The following is a 26,485-nucleotide window of genomic DNA, read 5'->3' as shown; positions in this document are numbered from 1 at the left end:
ATGACTTAACAGCCCATATTTTATTTACAAAAACAACATCTATACATACTGGTAGAAACTGAATACCAAAACAACTGGTTTTTTTAAAATAATCTTGAGTTCAAGATATTCCAAAAATCTGTATAAACAAAGTGCAAATCACGCCTCCTATTCTTCTTACATTCCTTAAGAAGTCAAGTACAAATACTGTATCTTATAAAACCTTTTGCAAATCAAAAAGATCCTTGACAGCTGGCTGCCTGTCCTTCATCCTCCAACCTGAATTAAAATAGGAAACTATTATCTTCCCATATGAAAAAAGTGCTTTAAGGGACTTTGTTTCTAGTCCCCCTAAAGCTGAAATAGGTCTGTTCTTTTTATACTCTCTTATTCAAATCATTTTAGCTTTTCTATTAGTACAGTAATAGCATCTTAGTCACAAAAACTGCCTGTGATTTGGGAATAACACTTGTCACTTAGACACTCCATTATCCTATTACTCTAGCTTTGCAAATTAATTTTTGTGTGTGAAGAAATTAAAAAATATGTATCTAAAGAAAGTGAATCTTGATTTAGTCTCAGTGAAATTAATGAGACTTAGATGTGACTAGTTTAAGTTGTCTCTGTTGGTTTCAGTGGTACTTACTAGTCAGGATTCACATTCTTTGGATATAGTTGCAACCCAATGCAATCTTTAGGCTTTGGCCACTTTGATTTCTTTGATCTCATATTCCCTGGAAAAATCACCAACATATGCAGTTTTTCTTTTCATTTCCTCCCTTTATGGATCATGCTCCCAAACTCTGTTAATAGATGTGTATGGTGGTCACTTCTGTTCTGCTTTGAGTTGATTTGACAGCTTGGCTGAAGGTGTCTGTTGCTTTACTGCATATGTGGCAATAACTCCAGAACAATGATGATGTATATGAAATTCTTAATGTACATGTTTTGCTCTGAGCCATCTTCATGTGTGCAAATCCAGTCTTGCTGACAGTGTATTCACTGATCCCTCCAAAGAGTCTCTGTAAGGGGCAGATTTTGTTAATTCAGATGAGATGTCTTCAATAGGCCACATCTCTACCCAGATAAATGATGGACCACACATTTTCTGGCTGCTTTTGCTTCCTGGGGATCTTCTTTGCTTGTAGTTGTGCCAGGCCTGATTAATCATTTCTTTGAAAGGCCTAGTGGTTAATGTGTAGAGAATTGGGTTCAAGGCACTGTTTATTGGTAATATAAAAATAACTACCCATGAAGTTATGGAACCTAAAGGGAGAAAGAGAACACTTATTATATGCTATAGAACAAAAGGTATGCTGTAGTAATGGAATCTTACTAGAACAATTTTGCCAATTAGAAACACAGCACACGTTCTCCTTTACTACAGAGATATCTGTACCACCACACCCTCATCCTTCTACTACTATTCAAGCTCCCAAGACATTAAAACCAATTTTACACCTGCCTTCTGCTCTCTGACTCAGAGCCTGCCATCACACATAATGTTGCCAAGTTTTGCACAGCAGCGTGTAAAGTCCACCAGGTCCTGAAAGGCATCAAGACCTAATTAGGCCAAACAGGGCATTTAACCCCATAGTTCAGCTGCAGCACATCTCTTAACATTTTATAGTTGTGTTTTATAACCTGCATTTTAAAGTTCTATGGATTTATAGTGTTATAGCTTTTTAAACACCCAACCTATGGAATTTTAATATACTTTTAATACCCTTTTTATGTCTTATGCTATTTATGCCATTTTATGTTTCTGCCACTTTTGCCATTTTATGCCTTGTACTTTGTGCTGGTCTAAGACCGTATTAAAGATTGGTTTATTGATACTAGACCAATGAGTATTGGTGTAAGTACATGGAGGGTCACCCAACATTTAACTGGGTCAAACAAAAGGGTAGGAGAATTTTGATTGGGTAGGGGTATGTATGTAGACACAAACTTTCACGTTGATGTGCTGATATGCTTGAAGTAAGTATTACTTTGTCTCAATCTCCATCGGTACGCTAAAATAAAGTTTATCTGGTGTTTTCCTGTTGGTAAGGAGCCACTAGCCTCCAAGTTGCAAACGAAACAATTGACAGAGAAACTGGAATTAAAATTAGCAATACCTGGGATTTCTACTTGAAGTAAGGAAAGCAATTTTAGTATAAATATGGGTATCCAACACAGTGCATCAGTGAATACAATGAAGAAGAAGCGTTTGGCAAGGGTCATCTCTTTCTTCACATGATTCTGGATTTCCATTGCAGTAATAGCTGTCTTATGAACACTATAAAACATACTTCCATAGGAGAATACTATGATGATGAACGCCACCAAGTTAACACCTGTTGCAAAAAGACAGGCAGCATTATAATTTCATTTAGGAGATTTCTGTACTGAATAATATACAACGCAACCCCACAGTGTTATAACAGCAAGCAGGCATGATGTGCAAAGATCAAATATTTATGTATTCTATTGCTATACTACCCTTCCTAAAGTGGCTCAGGGTGGTATACATTAAAATCAAAAACACAACAAAATAAAAATGTAATCCAGATTAAAATTAGAACTAGACTTAGAAACCAAGTCAAAGCACAGATGGCTTGTGGATTTTAGAAGTATTGTGTCATTAATCCCTTAACCAGCATAAGAGTTGCATTGAATAATAACCCTAAATAATAAACTTTATTTGTTAGCGGCCCCCGGCCCCCATAACAAATTGCTCTCTGGGCAGCACATATCACAACATTAAAACATCCAATGAAAACATACAACACATTGAATCATAACAGACCAAAAGGGAAAAAGGAAATACAAAATATGATGTAAAGCAATTTTAAAACTCGTTACAACCAAATTTAAAAAGCCTGAGTGAACAAAGGGGTCTTTACCTGGTGTCTAAAAGAACAAAATGGTGAATCCAGGTGAACCTCTCTGGGGAGGCTATTCCATAAGTGGGTGCAGCCATGGAAAAGGCCTTCTCCCTAGTAGCCACCGCCCCTCCCTGTTTGGCAAGGGCACTTGGAGGAGGGCCTCCAAAGAAGATCTTAAGGTCCTGGTTGGGTCATATGGGGCAAGGTGCTTCCTTTCTAAGTTCAGCAGGAATAAGTTTATGTGGTTTGTGGGTTACAATTATTGCTCACAGTAATATATAGTAAACCCTATTTTCACAATGAATTCAGTAGTTTAAAATGATAGTAGTAATGTGTTAGATTCCTTTGAGTATAGAATTGTGTTTAATTCAGGTGACACCTTCAGCAACTAGTTGTATAGGATGTGACCATATTGGCATGGATGTCTTTTTTACTGAGAAGTGAGTTCCCCATATAGTTCAATTTAGTGACTGTATGATTTAATGACTGGTATTCAGCGGAGGTGCACCATGAATAGGTCATCTGCTATAAATCAGGGTGAACATGACATTTACTTACCTAGAAATATTACAACAGAATAAATCTGAGCTCCAGTATTTTCAGACTGCTCAGAGTGAAGAGGGAAACAGACGCCATTAGTGCCATAGTAGTTTTGGAAAAAGTCCTTATTTATCAGTGGAGTAAAAGCAACCACAAAGCCAATAATCCAGATGAGACCCAAAATTGAAATCGTCTTGTATTTTCCTGGCCTCATGAATCTAAAAGGGTAAACTATGCAGATGTATTTTTCCAAAGTCAAGTAGGTTAATAATAAAACTGACACTTCGGTGGACAAAATGGCCAAAGACCCCACTAGCTGGCAGTGGACACTTTCTATCCATAGCCGAGCATGCTTATTGTACTCCCCTCGGTACTTCAGGTCAAAGACTCCAATCACAAATAAGTATATACCCATGAGGCAGTCTGCACCTACAGAGAAAAGTGTGTGTTAGTGAAATTTAATTACCGGTAGATAGATATAAAAACTAGTTTATTTCTTTCATTCTCAAGGGAGCTTTGGTTTTGCAAGTTGAACAGGTCGTTATTTGGGATCAAAACAGGCCTGTAGCCAGCTGGTAGCATGGTGTGTACCAAAAAATTCTCTTTCCTCCCCACCTCACAGACTGTTTTCACTGAACATTTTATAACCTGCCTCCCCTGACTTCTGCAATCCTCCCCCCACCCAAACTTTTGAGGCTGGCTTACAGGCCTGGGTCAAAATACTGTATAGTGTGCCTGTTAAACTAATTTGGCACCCTGGAGAGAATTTCCTTATTTTCTTTTTATCACTATTGTCATCAGTTCCTTATGAAAGATTATGGAGTTGAGTAAGGAACTATGTGTGTTTCTTTTTACTGTGTGTTAAGCATGTTTATTGACTTTACTGGCACTTCATGTCAGACTTTAGCTGAGACTGGTTGCAGTTGGGAAGCCATGGAGCAGAGGCCCAGAACTGGAATTCATGTGTAGACAGGCTGTGGCCAGGAACAGAAAAGCAGCAGAGGGTCAGAAACCACGTAAAGGATGGGCTGGCGGAGTGTTGGTGGGAGGTTCCAGATCAGGCAGAAGAGAAGTAGAGGGTCACAGCTAGGGATGTGCATGGAACCAGCAGTTCAACACCGGCGGGGGGGGGGGGGGATATAACTTTAAGGGCAGGAGAGGGTACACTTAACCCCCCATCACGTTTCCCCCGCTGGCACTCACTGAAAAACCAGTCCAGCAGGGCGGCAGTGTACCTCCCTGCTGCCCCATCTGCTCCTCGGATCTGAAGTGTCAGGAAGTAGTGTGTGCACAAGTGAGAGTGACGTGCACTCACATGCACGCATGCTACTTCCGGTCTGAGGAGTGGATGGGGCGGCGGAGAAGTGCACTGCTACCCCACTGGATTGGTTTTTCAGTGAGCACCGGCAGGGGAAATGCGGCAGGGGTGTGTGTAAGTGCACCCTCTCCTGACCTTAAAGTAATTCCTACCGCCGTTGAACCTTCGAACCTCCCAGTGTTCAAACCTGTTTGGAGACCCGTAAAAGGGCCTTTGAACAGGTTCGTGTACATCCCTAGTCATAGGCAAAAAATGTGGTCAAGGACAGGTTGGAGCTCAGATATCAGATGAGGCAAGGCAGCCTCAGAGTATGTGAGCTACTCAAACTGACGATCTGGCCTGGAAGCAGAGGCTACACAGACTGTCAGCAGCTTCTCCAAGAATACAGCAGCTTCTCCAAGAATACAGGCAGGGGTCCCTCTCAGCCCCATCTCTGGAGATGCCAGAGAGGGGACTTGGAACCTTGCATGCATGCAGAAGCTCTTTCCCTGAGCAGCCCCATCCCCTAAGGGGAATTGATTACGGTGCTCATTGAGCTAGAGGACTAATGCTATGACTTGGTATAAGGGAGCTTCCTATGCACCCATTGTTAAAGAAGGAGAGGGTTGGATATGGAGTTCCAGTGCATCGAGCTTTTGCACCTTCTATCCTAATGACCACTAGGGGCATTGGGAATAGAGGTAGTTAGTGAGGGTCTCCTTACCTGTCCATCCTTGCCTCTACTCTGTGACCTCTGCTTTGACTCCTCAGGCACTTCTGTAGTGAGTCAGTCCTCTTCCTTTCCTCCTAGAGAGAAGATGGAGATCTCTTTCTCCCCCTACCTTTTCATTATGTAGCTGATAGATAGGATAGGTCTTCCCTATCTCAAATGTACTTCATCAATAAATCAATTTAGTTTAGACTCTACAGTGATCTCCATGTGTGTTCCTTAAATAGCTTCAATAACTGAACTCTGCACTCTGTAACTGGAGTGGTAGCTTCCTAGGCACTTTGCTAAAAATCTCTGGTCTTGTGGTAACAAGCATGACTTGTCCTCTTTGCTAAGCAGGGTCTGCCCTAGTTTGCATTTGAATGGGAGACTACATGTGTGAGCACTGTAAGATATTCCCCTTAGGGTATGTGGCCACTCTGGGAAGTGCACCTGCATTCTTGCATGCACAAGGTTCCAAGTTCCCTCCCTGGCATCTTCAAGATAGGGCTGAGAGAGACTCCTGCCTGCAACCTTGGGGAAGACATTGCCAGTTTGTGCAGACAATATTGAGCTAGATGGACCAATGGTCTGACTCAGCATAAGGGAGCTTCCTACTTTCCACATTATCATTCACATCTAAGTTTAATTGTGTGAACCCATACCAAGGTGGTTTATGACCTGAGATGAATCTGAGATTCCTGCTTTTGTGTAGGTTCTCAAAAATAACACTATTGTTGATAACCTACATTAAACCTAGATTCAAAGTATTGTATGAACCAGGCCATTTTTGTTCATATTTTGTAACCCACCTTAGATCTACAAAACCTGGAGAGGTACAAAGCCTGGAGAAAAGCTGGAATAGAAAGAGAATAGCAATGGCTTGGATTCTAACATTCTAACATTGGATTCTAACATTCACAGAACATGGCTTTGTTCTGCAGCCTCTTGTGCCATGCCTCCCCCATCCCCTGCAGGGTTTGGAGACTTTTTGGAATAGGATGGAATGTGGCATGGGAGGCTGAGCAGTGTGTGTGTGTGTGTGTGTGTGTGTGTGTGTGTGTGTGAAGGCTGCACCCCATTGTGCAAGCAGAAGTGCCTTCTGCATACGTAAAAGCATGTTAGAATCCAAGCCATAGTGAATGGACAGTATTAATTTTGATTAGATTAGATTGGGGTTGTTGTTGTTTTTAATGTAGGTGGAGGGACTATGCTCTTATTAGCAATACTAGTTAATTTTGGCCCGTTGAACAACAGGCCCTAGTAACGACTCTCCTGTCCCCCCGCTGCCATTCCCCCTCCCTCCCTCATTAAGGGCCAAATCGGCCCAGCCACTTGCTTCCGCAGCTTCCGCCGCCGACCAACCGCCCGCCCACCCAGCTGCCGATACCTCCTTGCTCCCGGAACACGTCCTCCGCTTGATCCGCTGCTCGATTAACAGAAGGAGAGAGGTGCTCGCATGCAGAGCTCCACTCTCTTTAAAGTCTCTTCCCGAACTGGCGGTTTGCGCGGCAAGGACGCAAAGCGCCAGTTCGGGAAGAGACTTTAAAGAGAGTGGAGCTCTGCATGCGAGCACCTCTCTCCTTCTGTTAATCGAGCAGCGGATCAAGCGGAGGACGTGTTCCGGGAGCAAGGAGGTATCGGCAGCTGGGTGGGCGGGCGGTTGGTCGGCGGCGGAAGCTGCGGAAGCAAGTGGCTGGGCCGATTTGGCCCTTAATGGGGGGGGTCAGCTGGGAGGGAGGGTCGGCGGCGTCGGCTGCGGGTGCCTTTTAAAAAATATTTAAGTGGCCTCCGCTCCGCCCCCGCCTCCGTCTCTTTTGGCCGAGGCAGCGGCTCTGCCGCTGCCTCGCCCAGTTTACCCCGGCGCCGGTTTTCCGGCTTCTTCGGGGCGGCTGCTTCTGGCCGCCCAAGATGGCTGCCGGGTGCCGGCGAGCGTGTCTCCCTTGCCCTGTTCTGCGCCTGCGCTTCGCGCAGGCGCAGAACAGGCCAGGGAGGCACGAACACACGCCTTGGTGTCCGTCCACGGACGGACACCAAGGCTTTTATTAGAGAGGATGACAGTCAAAAATCAACAGAAGAAAGGTTTCCTAGCACTGCACCTTTACCATGAGATTCCTACTTGTCATGAAGCTGTTTAAAATCACAGAGCCTCTACGTAAACAAAGTGGGCACCCTAATGGTGCTTTTTCCAGCTAGAGCGTTAGTTTCACATGCCTTCTATACTTAGCGTGCCAAAGATTCCCTGTCTGAAGGTGCCAGACGTAGTGCTTCCTCCAACCCAGCTGCTGCTTAACACATGAACACTGCCAGCCAGAGGTTTCAGAGGAGCCACAATGATTCAAGCTGCCACATCTTAATCATTTTGGTTGGTGGTGAGCGGTGGCTTTAAAAGGCAAGGAGTGATCTTAGTTTGGGAGCTGTGAACGCTTCCGTTTTCTGCTCTCGTATGAGTTAAAAACAAGGTCGGAGCAGCTGCATCAGCGGGCTCTTCCTTCTACCTCATTAAAGGCCTGAGTGCAGCTGCTGGGTAAGAGGGAGCCCTCCAACACATGAACACTGCCAGCCAGAGGTTTCAGAGGAGCAAAATGATTCAAGCTGCCGCATCTAAATCATTTTGGTTGGTGGTGAGCGGTGGCTTTAAAAGGGGGCATGCAGGTCTTCCCTGTTCCTCCGCTGTGGTGCTGTCAGTTCTAAAAAGCCGTGCAGTGTGGCTGCGGTGCTGCTCCCCCCAGTCCACAGGCAGCGGCATGTACCTGGTCACCACGCCGCACGTGGGCTGCTGAGAGCAGCACTGCAGCTGCATGGTGCAGCTTTTTAGAATTGACAATGCTGCCGTGGGATAGTGGTGCAGAGGAGCAAGTAAGACCTACATGCCCCCTTTTAAAGTTACTGCTCTCTGCCCCGCACAGCTGCATGGAACGCTTTGTACACATACTGTACCTACTGACAGTGCTGACTTTGATTTTAACACACACACGAGCAGAAAAATGGGAGCATACACAGCTCCAGAACTAGGATAGTTCTGGAATAGGGAAATAGGGATTTCCTACCCTATTCATAATCATGTTAACTAGTCTCTTGTTTGTTCTGGCTGTTAACAGCTTGGGTTAATCTTCTCAGCTCTTGAATTTTAGTATATATTAGAATAGACACTGCTTTAGCTTCATGTAGTTGTTAGACCATAACATGCTCAGAGATCTTTTGTAACTTTTTAATGTCAGGAATACTCACAGCAGAGAGACATTATCGAGAGGGCATGTAGTTTGTTCTCTGACTGAATGTAAGGCCGCGTGCAGATGACAAATATGTTTCCAAAGCAAGTGACAGCAGACACAACCCAAACAAATACTCTTTGTATAATGCTGGCTAACAGGTTCTCAAAAGAGGAGATTCCATCAGTATTGGGTTTGCAGCAGCGTACATGAGGGGCGTAGCCACAATACTGAAACTTCTTAAAGTATCTGAGAGGGGGGGGAAATAGAGCACTTTTGAATATTAAATCAAGATACATGTAGTTTCAGCCTTTACAAAAGCCTATGTTCATTAAGTTAGTACAAATGAGCACACTAATAAAGTTAATTCTTGATACAGAAATCTTGATAAAATGTACTCATGACTTGCATTTTGTTTGGTTGATGCTTAGTTATAGTGTACATAAACCTCAGTTTACTAGGGATATACACAAATCAATTTTTTCAATTCCATTTGTGTCCACATCGAATCACCACTAATTTGTTTTGTGTCCAAATCTGTCTCCCCAAATTACCCCAGATTCGATTTTGATTTTATTTGATTCATATTTGGAACAATTTGGAGCATTTATAAAGGTCCTAGGGGCACCAAATTTGGGTGGTGGGTAGGTCCTCATGGGCGTCACCTACCATCCAGATTTCAAGGTAGTGGGGCACTTGATTGATTTTTGATGATTGATTTTTGTTTATACTGGTTTTGTATATTTCCGCCATAGGAAATATTGGGGATTGGAAGTCACCCTATCCTAACCCTACCATGGATTCCCAGCTTTAATTAAAAAGCAAAGCAAAGCAAAGCAAAGCAAAGCTGTAGCCCTTGTAGAAGTAGGGTTATAGAGCAAAATGTGCGGTCACTATTTGTCAAGTGTTTGGATTCTTTGGTGTATAATAACATTTCCTCATAATGAATCCCTATGAGGATTCATTGCACACATTCATTCCTTCTGTTCATTTTGACTGTTATTGCACAGTGCCAACTGTCAACTGCAATGTGCCAAATACACATCCACCCACCTGCAAGGAGGTGGGGTACTCAGTTTATTTTTTTAGGAATATTGAAGTGTTTAGATTCTTTGGTGTCTAATAACTTTTCCTCATAATGTATTCCTATGAGGATTAATTATACACCTTCATTTCTTCTGTTTATTTTGACTGTCATTGGACAGTGCCAACTATCAACTATACCCACACACACCCACATACTGGGGTACTCAGTTTATTTTTTAGGATTTTTTTTTTGAAGTGTTTAGATTCTGTGGTGTCTTCATTACACACCTTCATTTCTTCTGTTCATTGTGATGCCACTGCTTTTCGGGTGGGGGTGGGAAATTAGTGGCATCCCATGTGCCAACTACCCCCAACCCACAAGCTACTGGATACTCAGTTAATATTTTAGGATTCTTTGAGGTGTGTAGACTCTTTGGTGTGTAACGAATCTTCATAAGGATTCATTATGAGGAAAGGTTATTAGACACCAGAGAATCTAAACACTTGGGGAAAAAAAATCCTAGAACATAAACTGAGTAGTACTCCAGTACCTGGTGGGTGTGAGGGGGGTGTAGTTGGCGCACACAACAGCTGGCACTGTTCAAAGACAGTCAAAATGAATAGATGAAACAGTGACCACACATTTTGCTCATAACTCCATTTCTACAAGGGCTGGAGGTTAGCTTTAAAAAGAAAAAGTTGGGAATCGGGGGAAATTAATAAGAATCCGAATCTCAAATTGATTCGAATCAAATCAAGCGTGATGCAATTTGGACCCGAATCTAGCCAATGGACCACAGGGGCAATTTTTTGTGTCTCCAGATTACCCGAATCAGCTAGATTCAGGTACAAATCGATTTGTAGCTGAACTGATTCACACATCCCTACAGTTTACTTCTGAATACAGGATTTTGAACCTTAAATATAAATTAGTATGAACTATGCACAGAATCCCAATAGCTGTGTGTTCAAGGCAATGAAGCAAACACTCTGTCAATGCACATAGATGCTTAAGCCCTTGCACAAACAATTATGAAATATGAAGTAAGGAAATAATTCACTATGCAGAACAGCTTGCTGATGAAGAACAGGTTATATGGACTCATTTTAATTTTCTCCATGCAAAGTTTTTGTATGAAGCTACTGAATGAAGAAGGTAGTTCTCCACAAACTGAATAGTTTCTCTAGATTCACAACCTTTGGTCCCCATATTATTGGACTGCAACTTGCATAAACCCCAGCCACAATGCCACTGTGGTGGGGAATGATGGGAGCTGTAGTCCAAAAACATCTGGCAACCCCAGGCTGGGAAACCCTGATCTAGATCAGGCATAGATAAATGTTTAATCTATCATGTTACATGTTTAAACCATACTGGTTATTAATTAATTAATTAATTAATTATATTTTTATACCGCCCAAAACCTACGTCTCTGGGCAGTTTACAACAAGATTTAAAAAGTAAAACATTAATTAAAAACAAAAACAAATAATTTAGAAGCAAGAAATTTAAAACACAATTTAAAAATTTAAAACAATATTCTTAAAACAATCAAAACAATATCAGTTAAAAGCCTGGGTGAACAGATGCGTCTTTAAAGACTTTTTAAAAGTTGTCAGAGATGGGGAGGCTCTTCTTTCACTAGGGAGCTCATTCCAAAGCTTCGGGGCAGCAACGGAGAAGGCCCGTCCCTGAGTAGCCACCAGACGATCCAGTGGCAAATGCAGACGGACAATGTTAGAGTAACATTGCATATTGCAAATCTGTAGGATACAAGGAAGGGAGTCGAACATGTTTAAATCCAGCCATCATATAAAAGAGCAATTTATATATGATACTCACATATGGGAGAGATTTCGAAGTGGGATGAACATTCTTCTTTGGATATTTGTAATTTCAATGCCATCTAGGCTTCTATAAATATATGGGGAAAGTGGGTGAAACTAGCTGAAAAAGCAACACAAACTAGAATAGTCTTTATCAGAACAGTTTATGCACTTTCATAAATAAGGGCAAAGTGAAATCTACTGAATAGTGACCATTAGCCTTTGAGCCCAATTCACACTAAAGTCAGATGTCAAAATGACTTAAATCTAATTTCTTTGACTTACTTGGTATACAGATTAAATTGTTTAGAGGGCACTTAGGGAGCTTCTTGAGAATCCTATAGAATTTAGACTTAAGGCTTTATTCATTTATATGACCGTTTAATAATTTTTCCATTTTCTAAAATGCTCTAAAGATAAACATGTCATCTCTATTATATAGTTTTAAATTATTCTGTATTGGAAAAAGAAAATAATTTTCATTAGTAGATTTTCCTTGATTAATTGTATTGCATTTCTGGTATCTTCAGTAAACCTTAACACTCCATAATTTATCCATAACTCAGAATTATCTTGTTCTCTTGCGTAACCTTTAAAAAAACAACATATCACAACAGAATAACTGACAAAATACTAAATGCATCTAAATGTTTTATAGACTCCAAGAAATAAATGATCATTTCACACCACAATTATCTGTAAAACACCAACAGTTTATCAGAAGGCCTATATATACTTACAGTGAGTTGAGTTTGATAAGATAGTCGAACTGATCTGCATGTATTTTCTGGATTGGATTGTATGAAAGATTCCTGTAAAACATAAACATGACTTAAATGACTTTTAAAAGTATTTGTGTTGGATACCCACCTGACTTAGTTACAATCAATGGATTTGAAACTGTGTGGTACATTATATTTTAATATTTATTGGTCAGTCTTAGTAAGCCATTGAGTAAGTCTCAAATCAATTAATGAATTCAATACATTCATTAAACCTAAACTAAAACATAATAAATTTCATAAACAGAGCTGGCATAAAAATCTGAATTAAAGCTGTATTCCCTCAGAAACAGAAAGGGTAATAAGGTGTGCCTTCCTCTCTTTGCTTTATGTCATCATCATTTTTAAAATAGCAAAGACCTAGTGATATCTGAGCATCTACATAACATCGGTTGACATCCAGACTAAAAATGTGTGCACAGAAAAACTATGTAAGTGAAGACAGGGTGATTTTAGACATTCCTCTTTCTCCCTGAAGCCACCTATGCCACCCAAAAAAACACCCCTGAGATGGGGAACCCTTGAAGACTCACAGGCAGCTGCAGGGGGAAGGGAACATTGCCAAAAATCACCCCCTATACACTTACAAAATGGAAAATGCTATTCCACAGAAGCATAATTAGCCTGGAAGTCAGGCACTGTCTCAGCAATCCTCATAACAATCCAGTAAGGTAGGCCAGCACTGTTATTCCAATATTAAATGTGGGGAAAGTGAATATGAAAGAATAGTAGGTTTCCAAAGGCAAAGTAGTATGTATATCTCTGCATAAGACTGAAGTGAGATTGATTGACTGATTGATTAGATTTCCAGCCCTTTTCAGAGAGTAATAAAAGCAATCTACATGTTAAAATGAAGTCCTCTGCACATACAAGCAGTGAGAGCAACAGGCTCATACAGCCCCCCCATTCAGATGCACAACTGCAATGTGCCTACAAGTGTACATTCTTAGGCGGCTCCATGCAATCAGGAACTCTGAAAAAGCAAGATTCCCCACTGTATAGAGCCCTGCATAACCTTGTATTACACATTACATTACATTACATTACATTAATGTGACATTACAGTCACATTAGCTCTGTTCACATGTTATTTTCATCAGTGCATGTACAATATGTGTACATGTACAGATAGGAACATAGGAAGCTGCTATATACTGAATCAGACCATTGGTCCATCTAGCTCAGTATTATCTACAACTGGCAGCGGCTTCTCCAAGGCTGCGGGCAGGAGTCTCTCTCAGCCCTATCTACTGTATGCTTTGGTAGTTTGTAGGGGTGTGCATTTCGGGTTTTCGGTGATTCGGCTCGGGACCCGAGCCGAATCACCCTTGTTCTGTTCTGTGCCCGAATTTTGCTGACCCGAATCACCCCCGATTCGTTTCGGATTCGGATTTAATCCAAATCTGAATCCGAATTGATTTGGATCAGCAAAAAGAACCCTGGAGCCAAAAGAGTGGGGTGGGGTGGTAGTGCCTAATGGGTGTAGGCTGCCACCCCAATTTCAGGGGGGTGAGACAAAGGGCTGATTTTTTGTGAATTTCTGAAGTTTTTGTGTCTTTGGGGCAGATGGGGGGGCAGAAAGTGGATCTGCCCCAAAAGATTGGGGTGGGGTGGTGGTGCCTAATGGGTGTAGGCTTCCACCCCAATTTCAGGGGGGTGGGACAGAGGGCTGATTTTTGGTGAATTTCTGAAGTTTTTGTGTCTTTGGGGCAGATGGGGGGCAGAAAGTGGATCTGCCCCAAAAGAGTGGGGTGGGGTGGTAGTGCCTAATGGGTGTAGGCTGCCACCCCAATTTCAGGGGGGTGGGACAGAGGGCTGATTTTTTGTGAATTTCTGAGGATTTTCTTGGGTGCAGCAGAGTGCTAGATTGATTCATTCATTCATGCAGCATATAGTACTCTCAACTCTAAATGACCCTAACACTCTCACTTTCTCTCACTCTCTCCTTTATTACTATGACGAGTATGGGAATGAATCAATCTAGCACTCTGCTGCACCCAAGAAAACCCTCAGAAATTCACAAAAAATCAGCCCTTTGTCCGATCCCCCTGAAATTGGGGTGGCAGCCTACACCCATTAGGCACTACCACCCCACCCCACTCTTTTGGGGCAGATCCACTTTCTTCCCCCCATCTGCCCCAAAGACACAAAAACTTCAGAAATTCACAAAAAATCAGCCCTCTGTCCCACCCCCCTGAAATTGGGGTGGCAGCCTACACCCTTTAGTCACTACCACCCCACCCCACTCTTTTGGGGCAGATCCACTTTCTGCCCCCCCATCTGCCCCAAAGACACAAAAACTTCAGAAATTCACCAAAAATCAGCCCTCTGTCCCACCCCCCTGAAATTGGGGTGGAAGCCTACACCCATTAGGCACTACCACCCCACCCCACTCTTTTGGGGCAGATCCACTTTCTGCCCCCCATCTGCCCCAAAGACACAAAAACTTCAGAAATTCACCAAAAATCAGCCCTTTGTCCCACCCCCCTGAAATTGGGGTGGCAGCCTACACCCATTAGGCACTACCACCCTGCCCCACCCCACTCTGCTGACCCATATCCCACTCCAAGTCCAGCAACAGTGCCCTGCCCTGAACCTCACCTCATCCAAACTTTTTTCGCCCACTACAGTAAACAGACAGGCACAGCCAGGAGGGAACACGCATAGCATGTGGAGGATGCACGCAAGACAACAACACTCCGCAAGTGGAGCAGCAAGGCTTGGCATGTTGTTGTTGCCCCCTCCTAGCCCACACAGCTTTGAAGAGTAACAGATGATGATGGCAGATAAGAAGAGAATGGCAGCACGCACGTGTCTCTGGACATTTCTTTTTCTGTCTGACTCTGTGGCATGAGATCGCCGCATCTATGTATGGGCAAGCACAATCTTCAAATAAAATGCTGTCAATCAACTCTCAAACATGACCCGATCTTCATTTGGAAACATAATACATCTCCCCACACACATGCACAGGCACAGTGAATTGCACCTGTCCTGTCCTTTACCAGGCCCCACACGGCCACACCACACCACACCACATCACACAACAACACCACACACCACGAAGAGGTCTCTGCAACAAAGCAAGCTAGAATTTGCAGGCTTTTTCGGATTGCATCCCAATGCATACCGCAGATACTGGGCAGAAAGACTGTGTGCAATCACATGATACAACATTACCACTAGTTTGGAGTCTAGATGCCTTTATTCCCCTGTGTGTGTGCACTGTGCGGGTGTGCTGCTCACTCACTCTGCAAGAGGGTTAGGGCTGAAAAGGGCTGTGTCGCCTCAGGTTGCAATGTGTGCTCTCTCTGTCTGCATGAGACAGACATTTGTGTGAGGGCTGCACCAGCATCAAGCTCATCATTGGCAACACAGCTTTTGGGGGGGAGGGGAGGGGAGAGGGGGTGCATGTGTGTGTGTGTGCCGCTTCAGGCACAGCAGTAGTACTACTCCCATTGTAGCCAGAAAAAGCAGGCAGCAGCAGAGCAGACCATCTCACTCAGCGGCGGCGGCGACAACCTAATAGCTCAGTAGACCAAGGCAAACCACATATTTGGATTTGAACAGAGGAGAGCATGAAGATTAAGAAAGAAGTAAAGAACATCACCTGACAAGCAAGCCAAAATCAGAAATAACAGCACATCACATTGAGAAACGCAGCAGACAGACTTTTTTAGATTTCAGCTTCAATGCTATTGTTCATGGGAGGAAGCAATGATGACAGTTTTAGCAGGCAAGCAGGCTAGCAATTAGCAGCAAGCCCTCTCAGTGACAGTGTGTGTGCCCCCCTCGCCAGGAGGCACAGGCCCATTGCACAGAGCCACTACTCTCCCCCAGGGATGTCCCTCCCTTCCAATCCTGACTGTGCCCCCCCCCCCACATGCACACGCAGCAGCCTGTCTCTGAGGTTGTGGATCGATAGTGCACTGCCCTACGGCCCAGCCTTCAGCACTGGGCAAGTGGGTGCTCCCAGCATCGGGGGGGGGGGGGCACCACAGATTTCTTCTGCAGAGACAGCGACTACAGCTCCCATTGTCCCTAGTCTTGATGGTGGCCAGCCATCGAGACAGTGGGAAATGGGAGTTGTAGTCTCTCTCTGCCACATCTGTGGTAACCCCTCCCTCATGCTGGGAGCACTCACCTGGCAGTCCACCATCCCAGGCTGACAGTGCAGCGGTGCCTGTGTATGCATGCGTGTCTGGATGTGCCAGCAGCACTAAGGGGCATGTTTTAGTGGCAGGGTGGGCTTAGAGGGATGGACTGTGACACATCTTCTGGCCGGGATGAACTGCCGTGGCGTGGGAGGCGCTGCATAGGGGGGGGTGACGCGAGTCACTCGCCCTCCACGGCCAGTTCGGGGTAGCCCAGCAGGGGGAGGTTGGCCTTCAAGAAGACGAGCTGCTCGACCAACTCAGCATCCAGGCGTGAGCGCAGAGGAGTCAGCACGTCCCCGGCCATGGAGAACAACCTCTCGCTCGAGACGCTGGTTGGCGGGCAAGAGAGAAACCGGACAGCAACGCACGCCAAGTCCGGCCAGACTTTGCAACGCGTTGCCCAAAAGGGGAACGGCTCACTCTCCTCGTCTTCCATCGCCTCCTCCAGGTACTGCAGAACAGTCTGCTCAACACGGCTGGGGCGAGGGACAGGCTCCTCCCGTCTCCCCGGCATGAGACTAGCATAGCCCCTGAGCCACCGGGTGGTGGTTCGAGGTCGCACTGGCTGCTCTGCTGGTCCCACTGCCGGAGAAACCACGCCGCTGGACTGGGAAGAAGTGGGGGTGGTGGCAGTGCTGCTGCTGCTGCTGGGGGTGGGATGCACAGTGCCAGCCTGCGACCAAGACCCCTCCTCCTGGTCGTCTGCTGCACCACCTATCCCTAGCCTCCTTTCCTCTTCACGCTTCACGTGTTCAACCAGGAGGTCCCTCCACCTGGGCAGCTCGCCAGGAGGCACAGCGCTGCCCTTCATCCTTGGGTCACAAATGCATGCCAGGACATGCCATGCAGATGCGGCCCATGGTGTCTTGAGCCGCTCAACTACCCCAGTCCTCAACCGACCTGCCAGGGCAATCGCAACCCCAGTGGTCAGAGTGGTCTGGAGATCGCTCATTGCCTTCTCCAGGAGAATAGCAGTGGTCAAAGCCAGGCTCAGCGTGGCGGTCGGAGTACACAAGTCGTTCGTAGCAGAATAGAACGGCTCTAGTACTAAGACCAGCTCGCGGATCACCGGCCAGTCATCATAGAGAGACTTGCACAGATCCAAGCAACCACGCGTCCCCAGGCTGTTGAGTGCTCCCTCTTGCTCATGCATGCGCCGGAGCAAGAGAAAGGTGGAGTTCCACCGGGTAGGAACATCCTGGGGGATTTGGTGTTCAGGCAGGCCCAGCTCGATCTGTCTGGCTTTGAGCTGGCGCCTTGCCTTTTCACTCCGGTGGAAGTGGCCCGCTACCTGGCGGCAACGCTCCACCAGGGCGGCCACGGGAGCAGCAGGATCCTGACCTAAACTACTAGAAGAGCCCTGAACACGCTGGTGCTCCTTGGCCTTCTTCGGCGCCTCCTTGAGGCCAAGCGCACCCTTCACTACGAGGTTCAAGGTGTGCGCAGCGCAAGCGATGTTCACACCATAAACCCGCCTAGCAGCCTTGGTGATGTTGGCTGCGTTGTCCGTCACCATGAAGCCCCGGTGGAGGGTTGGCTCCCCGGCCAGCCACGCCCCCACCTGCCGCTCCATGACGGCAGCCAACTCATCCGAAGTGTGGTCTGTGTCCATCGCCTCCACATGCAACACTGCCCAAGAAGGCGTGCATGCATGGGAGGAGCTGGATACAGCACCAGCAGCGCCAGATGTCCCCTCACCCCCATGCCCCCACCAATGGGCTGTCAGGGACATGAAGGCAGTGTGCAGCCCACTGCAGCTAGTCCAGATATCCGCAGTGAAATGCACACTGGTGTTTGGCCCAGCTGCACGCAGCTTGGCCAACACGGCCCCCCTGCATGCATGGTACAGGGAGGGGACCACCCTCCTGCTGAAAGTGGTCCTTGAGGGGATCTTGTACTCCAGAGAAAGCAGCTGGAGCAGACGCCGGAAGCCGACATTGTCGACAATGGAGAACGGCTGGTCATCAAGAGCGATCATCTCACCAATGGCCCGAGTCACGAGATGAGGCTTTGGACGATCAGACCGCTTCCCAAGAGATTGCACCCACTGATGATCGGTCAGCTTTTTCTGCCTGTGGGCAGGAGCCGCTGGCCGCTTGCTGCTGCTGTCACTACTACTGCTTCTGCTACCAGGTGAGGCACCAGGCCTACTGCCAGTGCCAGCAGAGGTCTCCACACCTGGGTGCCGCCGACGCATGTGCGACCACAGCCCCGAGGTTGTGAAGTGCATAGGGTCCCTGCCTCTGCTGACCAGTGCCTTGCAGTGGGTGCACACAGCATGGGTGGGATCACCAGGGCTAAGCTCAAAGTGATCCCAGACCACACTGCCAGACTCCCCAGCGACACGAGGTCGCTTTGTTGGTGGGACTTTTGCTGGTTCCTTCTCGGGCATACCACCACCGATGCCCTCAGCGCTGGCATGGGAAGGCCCAGGGGCAGGAGAAGATCTTCCCTCCTCCTGAGCCCCCTCAGATGCCAGACTGAGCCCCCCACCAATCCCCATAGTGACCGTTTGGGGGGTCCGCAAGGTGGATCTGGCTGGACTGCCAACCTCCTCCACCAGCACCACCTCCTCAGCTGCCACAGGAAGATCTTCTTCCCTGGCAATCTGGGAGGCCCCCCCCCCTAAATCCTGCCTGGCCACAGGCCCTGGCATAGGGCCAGGCTGACCCGAGAAGAAGTCAAGCCTGCGCGCCGAAGCAGGGCCGGGGGTGACTTGGGGAGTAGGCCCCTCTTGCCGCCCCCTGCCACGACCAGCTGTAGGGAAGACAAGCCTCCCACTTACTTGCGCCCTCCCTTTTCCTGCTGTCCTCCCAACCATTGCTTTTTAAAACTTTTTTAAAAATTTCAAAATGTGAAGAAGGGGTAGTTGTCTCAGGGGGCAGCAGGTATACTAGAGGGCCAGAAAAACAGTGGATGTGCTGCGGTGCCGGTGACTTTACAATGCCTCCTTGCTTAAGGCTTGTTGTTGTTGGCACAAATGCTGTTGCTGCAAGATCCCAGTCAGAAGTTGCCGTGCAATGAATGTGTATCACACGACACAGTCAGTCAGTCACAGAGGGACTGGGAGACAGTGGGAGTTACTTGATGCGCGATACAACAGAAGCAGGCTGTGCAACAAAAAATATAAAAATTAAAAATTAAGATACTAGCTCAGCTGCTGTGCAGTGCACAGGTGCAGGAGGAGTTATTTAAGGCTGGAGCCTTGCGCACACAGTGTGCAGTGCACTTAGTCAGTAGAAGTGAAAGTAAGTTTAGTTATATTATCTTTCTCTGACTGTTGGTCACTTTGAATGGATGGACAGGAGAATTTATTTGTTGCAAGTAACTTGTGTTGTTGTTACTAATGTATCGAACGCACTCCACCACAGGGGAAAGTTACTCTCTCTGTGGTCTGAAAGTAACACACAGTTACAAAAATGTTTCAAAAAATTATCTCTGTGTCAATTACACAGGCAAACAAGATGGAAAAGTAACTGTGGGCAGACTAGGCCCTTAAAAAATATTTCTGCAAAATACACAAAAGCAGCAACAGAAATATAAAGTTGCAGCACTACTAGGCCAGGCCACTCTTACAGTCTACTGCTACTCTACAGTTGAACCTCCTCCTAATAGCTAGCTACCGGGGAAGGCTACACACAAACCCTAGTTATTTAAAACCCTATTTATTTAAAACACTATTTATTTAAAACCCAATCTTACAACTATCACAACACTTTAAGACCCTATTTATTTAAAACACTATTTATTTAAAACCCAATCTTACAACTATCACAGAACACTTATAGAGAAAAGTGAAAACCCCAAAAACCTAAAAACAGGGAAAAATTAATAAACCCCAAACGCACAGTTAAAGGAACGGAACACTACAGATTAGAACGCCGTGTGTGACGTGCGTGTGTCTGTGTGTTGTGTGCGTGTGTAAAATATAAATGGCTGGGCCAATCTCACTCAGGTGTAGGCTTCTCCAACCCCGGGTCTCTGGCATCCACCTCTGAGGGTCTGGTCTGGTGGTCACACAGGCGGGCCTGGAGTGCAGGCAGGCAGGCAGGCAGGCAGGCAGGCAGGCAGGCAGGGACAGGCAGCAGTGACTCTCCGCAGAAAAAAATTGCCCAAAAAAGTGGTTTGGCAAAAGATAGGGTGGGGGGATTCAAAAGGAGAAAAAAACCCCTCCTTTCCCACCAAGGGCTGCAGGCTGGCAATGCTTGCAGGCAGTCAGATGTTTTTTTTAAAAAAAATCTAAAATCTACTCCTCTTCTCTTCACAAAAAAGGATTTTAAAAAATGGGAAGAGGTTTGCTCTGCAAGGAAGAGGTTTCCTTTCCTTAAAAAAATTCTCCCCCTCTTCTAGCCCCAACAAGGATTAAAAAATGAGCAGAGGGTTTGCCTCTGCAAGGCAGAGGTTTCTTTAAAAAAAAATCTCACCCTCTTTTAATCCAAAAATGGATTAAAAATTGAAAAGTGGTTTGCCCCTGAAAGGAAGAGGTTTCCTTAAAAAAAAAAAAATTCTCCCCCTCTTCTAGCCCCAACAAGGATTTAAAAATGAGCAGTGGGAAACCTCTGCAAGGCAGAGGTTTCTTTAAAAAAAATTTCCACCCTCTTCTCTCTTTATTTTAAAAATTGCTTAAATAAAGCAGAAAACCAACCAACAAGGCAGAGCACTGGCGTAAATGTAGAAAAACAGCACCCACAAAAATCCAAAATCAAAATGGAGGCAAGACTTACTAAGCAAGGCAGCAGATCTCTCTCTTGTGTCTCTTCTCCCACGCAAGGCAGCAGAAAGGAAGAAAATGGCTACTGGTGGCCCCTTAAATACCCTCCTGCAAAGCCCTCCAAAAATCACCCCCACCCTTGACCCTACCTCCACCTGTACCTGGCCAATGGGAGGGTGTGATTTACTATCCAAACCTTATTTGGTCATTTTCCTCTGCAGGTAGGAACTTCTATTTTCAATGGAGGTGAATGGGAAAAATTTTTTGCATTGAAGTCAATGGAGAAAAAAAGGCGGGAAATTCAAAGAGCTGTCAGAATGAAAATGGAGGGGGAAGAAGAAGGCAATTCTGCAGCCACAAAATGAAGGCTGCAGACATGCCCACGGAGGTCTGAATCACCCGAATTTTTTTTCACGAAATCGGGGTGATTCGGATCGGGCACAGAACATTTCGGAGGTCCTCATGGGTGATTCGGATCGGCTCCGAATCACCCGAAATTCGTTGTTTCGGGCACAGAACGATCTGTGCCCGAAACGAAATGCACATCCCTAGTAGTTTGTTGGTTCAATAAAAAAATCTTGTCCTATTAAAAAAAAAAATCTTGTCCTATCTTAGAGATGCCAGGGAGGGAACTTGGAACCTAGATGCAATTCCCAGAGTGGCTCCATCCCCTAAGGGGAATGAATATCTTGCAGTGCTCACACATCTAGTCTCTCATTCATATGCAACCAGGTTGGACCCTGCATAGCTAAGGGGACTAGCCATGCTTGTTACCACATGCTTGTTACTATATGTACTTCATTCTAAGAAGGTATATTTTCCCTCTAAGACAGAGAAACAAATGTAAAGAAAATAAATGAATAGTATAATCATTTTTACAAAATCTTACAGTTGTGAAAGTTCCTTCAGATCCTTAAATACGTATGCAGGAAACGATTCAATCTTGTTGCTAGCCAAGTCCCTGTGGAAAAATCCCCCAAATTTAGTTCTTAACAGATAGCTTATATTACTATTCAAGTTTCTAACTTAAGGACCTCCCCAAATCTGTCTCTCTCCTGAAAAAAGGGGGAAAGTTGGCCTCTTATAAACAATAATAGAGAGCTCAGAAAATAATAAATTATATCAGAACGGTTGAAGAAAGAGATTATAGTTCACTTGTTTAAATTCAATTCTTTAAAAATTTGTTTATGCTTACAAGGGCATATGTTTATTGCAGTGGTGCTGATCTTTTGAAAGAGATCTTTCCTTTTCTACAATGCACATGCCTAACAAGTATTTTATCAATTGATGGGTTGATTTATTAACCACCTTTCACCCTATAAACAAATCCACATACAATAAAAACAGTGGCATGGCAAACTTGCCCTTTAATTTGAATGGGACTTCCTTGAATAAATTTAGTCAGGATGTCAGCCAGTAATCAATTAAATTCCAGATACTGCACACCAATCAAAGTGCACAAGCCAACATAAAAAGAGAGCAATGATGATCACACATAATGTTAACATTATATGAGGGAGGAAGCCATGATGCTTATGGGCATGGTTGGACAAGTACAGGGGTCAGGATGCAAGAAGGTGGTGTTAACACAAGGAATATGTCTGCAGTAATAGGTATCAGTGTTATATACCTCATACATTCTTTAAGGTATGGATAAGTATAAGACTGATGGCAAATCAGAAAAATGTAAAAGCAGGTTACAGATACTAAGTGATAAGGCTAGGTTAGCAGCAAAATAATGGCATAAGCAGCAGCAATGTTAATAAATGGGAACCTGTGAGATCAAAGATTAGACTTAGAGGCTGTGTTAATGAGGCTGCCAATTCTGATTAGCATGCAAACATGTTGGCAGACAACCATCTTGGCAATTTCATTTCAAAATATATTGTGTGGGTATAACAATCTTACTACTCTACACAGTCTTACCACTTTACATAGCATTTTCCATTGAGAACATAGCACTTTTTTAGACTGATAATGTCCATCCATTTGTCCTTGTTCCAATTCTTCTCCAACTGAATGTTCTTTATCAGTTTTCCTTTGTAATTCTATCCTGGCAATAATATTGTACATTCTGAAGCTTCATTCCCTCTTTGATGTCTTTTGTGACAACCAGTTTGACTCGAGCACTTGCAGCAGTAAAACAGACTTTCTTCCAAATGCATTAACTATATGCTTACAAGATATAGTTGTAAAAACTGATTAATGACCATGGCGAAAAATCTACTTACAGTTCAACTAATCTCTGAAGAGTGGAGAAACTATTTTCCTTTAGAGAGCTGATGTTGTTTCTTCTCAAAACACTGAAATGATAGAAAGCATTTTAGTGTATTTTGGGGAGTAATCCCTCCCATTTATACCCACCAGCGCCCCAGCCCATTAAGATTCTTATGTCATGCCCTATTCTGTGTACTTCTAGCAACAGAGTGAATTATGGTAAAATTGAATATTTTCCTTAGGTGGTACATGGCATTCCCTTCCCATGTAATCTTCTGGACTCAACTCCAGTGCTTCTTACTTACAGGACTGTTAAATGTCTACAAGTGATGAAACTGCCATTTCTTAAATCATGGATCTGATTGCCTTCAAAGTCTCTGGGGAATTGATGAAAATATACTTTTATTAAAAAGTTAGTTCTTAATATCAGATGTCCATATAATACTTTCCTAAAGCACAGAGTAAGATTTGCACAATATATAATACGATAACATCAGAAGAAGACAATCTTTGGTCAAGATTATCATAGTGGGAAACCACATTTCATTGATATTGGGCCACTAGAATAAAGGGGGGAAATTAAATTTCAGTGGTCAGTGAGGCAGTCATTGGAAAATTCAGACTGCTTTGTGTACACAAAACTGCTAAACCTCTCATTTTCTTTTCTTCTAGAGAACCAGAATTTTCTATTTTCAAGAAATTTCAAACACACATAGACCTGGTCTAGTGGTAGCAAGCACAAATTGTTCTCTTTGCTAAGCTGGGTCTGCCCTGGTCTGCATTTGGAGGGATGACTACATGCAAGAACTGTATGCTGTAAAATATTCCCCTTAGGGGGTGGGACCATCATTCAGAGGTAGGTCATTTGTTTGCATGCAGAAGGTCTCAGGTTGACTCCCTGGTGTCTCCAGGTTCGGCTGGGAAAGACCTCTGCCTGAAACCTTGGAGAGTTGCTGCCAGTCAGCTAGATAGACTAATAATCTGACTAGATAGACCAATAAGGCAGCTTCACTGGCAGAGACAGGGAAATGGGGGTGGCCCCTGCTTCCTGGTAGCTCTGTGGGGTGCCCACTGCATGCATGCCAGTGAGACTCCATTGTGCGTGACATCACATGCAAAGGGGCATGGCCCAAGCTTTGAACCATCCGCCACATTATAGCTCTGCCCCGGGCAGCTTCCTAAGTACCATTGGCTGGCATCCAGACTGAATTACTCATAAGCAGTCACATTGAAATTAATGGGACAAGTTAATCATGATTAGTGTGGATGTCAGCTATTGTGAACAAGAAATAATTCGCTTCTGATTCAACTTAAATATGAAGTTTAACTCTTGTAAGGAAAATGGAGACTCACAGCCAGTTTAGCCTTGGCATATGTTGACAAAGATGTTTATCAGGCAGATGAGTAAGAGAATTATTCATTAGAACACTGGAAAGACAAATAAATAGGTTATGGTAACAAAAACATGATTGCCTTTTATGGCTGCATTGCAACAGAGCATTTAGGATTTATTTTCCAGCTTATTTATTAAATTATCATGACCTCTCATGTGATAGGTTTGGCATGTGAGTGCAATTCTTTTATGAAGATGGTTCCAAATCCAAAATGTCCCATATGTGAGTGGCTTGATCTCTGTATGAGGACTGTACTGTTTCACCCTTATGCACTTGGTTCTAATGCAGTGCCTTTCTTCCTTTGCCCTTTGTGACCCACACGTGCATAAAGAATAGTGGATGGAATTGTGTGGTGACATCTGCTGGGATGACTAGTGGGTGGACAGGCTGGTAGTAAACTCTGTGTCTGGGGTACAGGGCTTAGAGAGAAGTCCACTGACAGTGAGACACACCATAGCATCGATCTTACATTTGTTTCCATTTTAATATAGTTTGACACTTCTTGTTTCTCATGGTACCAATGTTCTTCTTTTTCACAGGAATAGATAATGACAACAGTGGACTAAGCAAACGGATTGTGCCGTTCCAAGTGGCATACTGCCACACCTGCTCTGAAGAAAATGTACACAAAGCGAAGAAAGCAATGCGACACTTTCATCCCAAAGGGACAATCAGGGGGCACCAGGATGCCACTTGAATTGGCATATTGCTACACTTCATCTTGAGTAAATTCACTCAGAGCAGCTTAATCTGGTGACAGAATCCTTAAATCCATGCTGCTGTATCTAAGGAGATCAGGCAGGCCCCATCTGTCCCAGCTAAAAACATTCATCTCTCAGCAGGTTTTTAGCAGGGCTGGAAGTCAAACTGCTTTCTCTCTCCTGGACTGTGCTTATCTGTGCTCTTATTTCTGTACTTTTACTTTTTCCTCTCTGATTTTGGTATTGTATTTTATTCTTATTGTTTGAAACCTTACTGCTGATTAGCGGCTTTGGACATCACATATCTGAGACAGAAAAACAGGAAAGCAGAATTTTAAATAAATCAATAGTGATCAGTAGCTGGCATATTGCACAAGAGTACATCAGCCTAGGAGTGTTAGATTTGCACAACTTATGCAAATTGTGTGAATGCAGCATTACTAGGCTGAGGTCTTGTGCAGTATATCAGCCATTAAATCTACACAAATAGTACTGTACTGTTTGAGAGCCAGGTTTTAATGTACTTTATTATCTGTGCATTGTTGTGGGACACAATGGGAAAATCAGTATCTCGTTAATGAGATCATACCTTTACTGGCAAGAAATCCAGAAATTGTGTCCAAATCAGGTACAAGTGTCTGAACTTGAAACATGTTAGTTTGCTGCAACTAAAGCTCATGACTAATTCATTTCTTTGGATTGGATGATACTCCAACCAGCCCATTCTAATTTTGTGGGGGAGGAGGTTGGGTGTGCAGCCCCCCTCCCGCATCAGGTGTGCCATCCTACCATTGCCTAAATGTATGGGAGGGGGGTTGGATGAACCACTACTGCATAAGTCAGCGTGGTGTAGTGGCTAGAGTGCTGGACTAGGACCGGGGAGACCCGAGTTCAAATCCCCATTCAGCCATGAAACTAGCTGGGTGACTCTGGGCCAGTCACTTCTCTCTCAGCCTAACCTACTTCACAGGGTTGTTGTGAAAGAGAAACTCAAGTATGTAGTACACCGCTCTGGGCTCCTCGGAGGAAGAGCAGGAGATAAAATGTAAATAATAATAATAAA

The 26,485-nt window shown here is 44.6% G+C and overlaps 1 protein-coding gene across 2 annotated transcripts in view; it reads right to left on the bottom strand.

Annotated features, from left to right (window-relative positions):
• RXFP1 (relaxin family peptide receptor 1) overlaps nt 1-26,485 on the bottom strand; it is a 51,044-nt gene continuing 24,559 nt past the window's right edge. The window contains exons 9-18 of one of the 2 annotated variants that reach the window (XM_053257638.1): nt 24,681-24,755; nt 23,633-23,704; nt 23,342-23,413; nt 22,000-22,071; nt 12,201-12,272; nt 11,477-11,548; nt 8,627-8,856; nt 3,408-3,818; nt 2,100-2,318; nt 1-1,245 (exon numbers count right to left, since the gene is read on the bottom strand). In XM_053257638.1, the coding sequence (XP_053113613.1) occupies nt 944-1,245; nt 2,100-2,318; nt 3,408-3,818; nt 8,627-8,856; nt 11,477-11,548; nt 12,201-12,272; nt 22,000-22,071; nt 23,342-23,413; nt 23,633-23,704; nt 24,681-24,755 (1,597 nt within the window). In that variant the 3' untranslated portion in view covers nt 1-943. The remainder of the gene's footprint in view (nt 1,246-2,099; nt 2,319-3,407; nt 3,819-8,626; nt 8,857-11,476; nt 11,549-12,200; nt 12,273-21,999; nt 22,072-23,341; nt 23,414-23,632; nt 23,705-24,680; nt 24,756-26,485) is intronic. The other variant, XM_053257639.1, reaches the window with a different exon arrangement.

This window comes from Hemicordylus capensis, chromosome 5 (genome assembly GCF_027244095.1).
Source record: "Hemicordylus capensis ecotype Gifberg chromosome 5, rHemCap1.1.pri, whole genome shotgun sequence".
NCBI lineage: Eukaryota > Metazoa > Chordata > Lepidosauria > Squamata > Cordylidae > Hemicordylus > Hemicordylus capensis.
The sequence above is the reverse complement of the archived record's forward strand: the minus strand, read 5'-3'. Positions and strand labels throughout refer to the sequence as shown.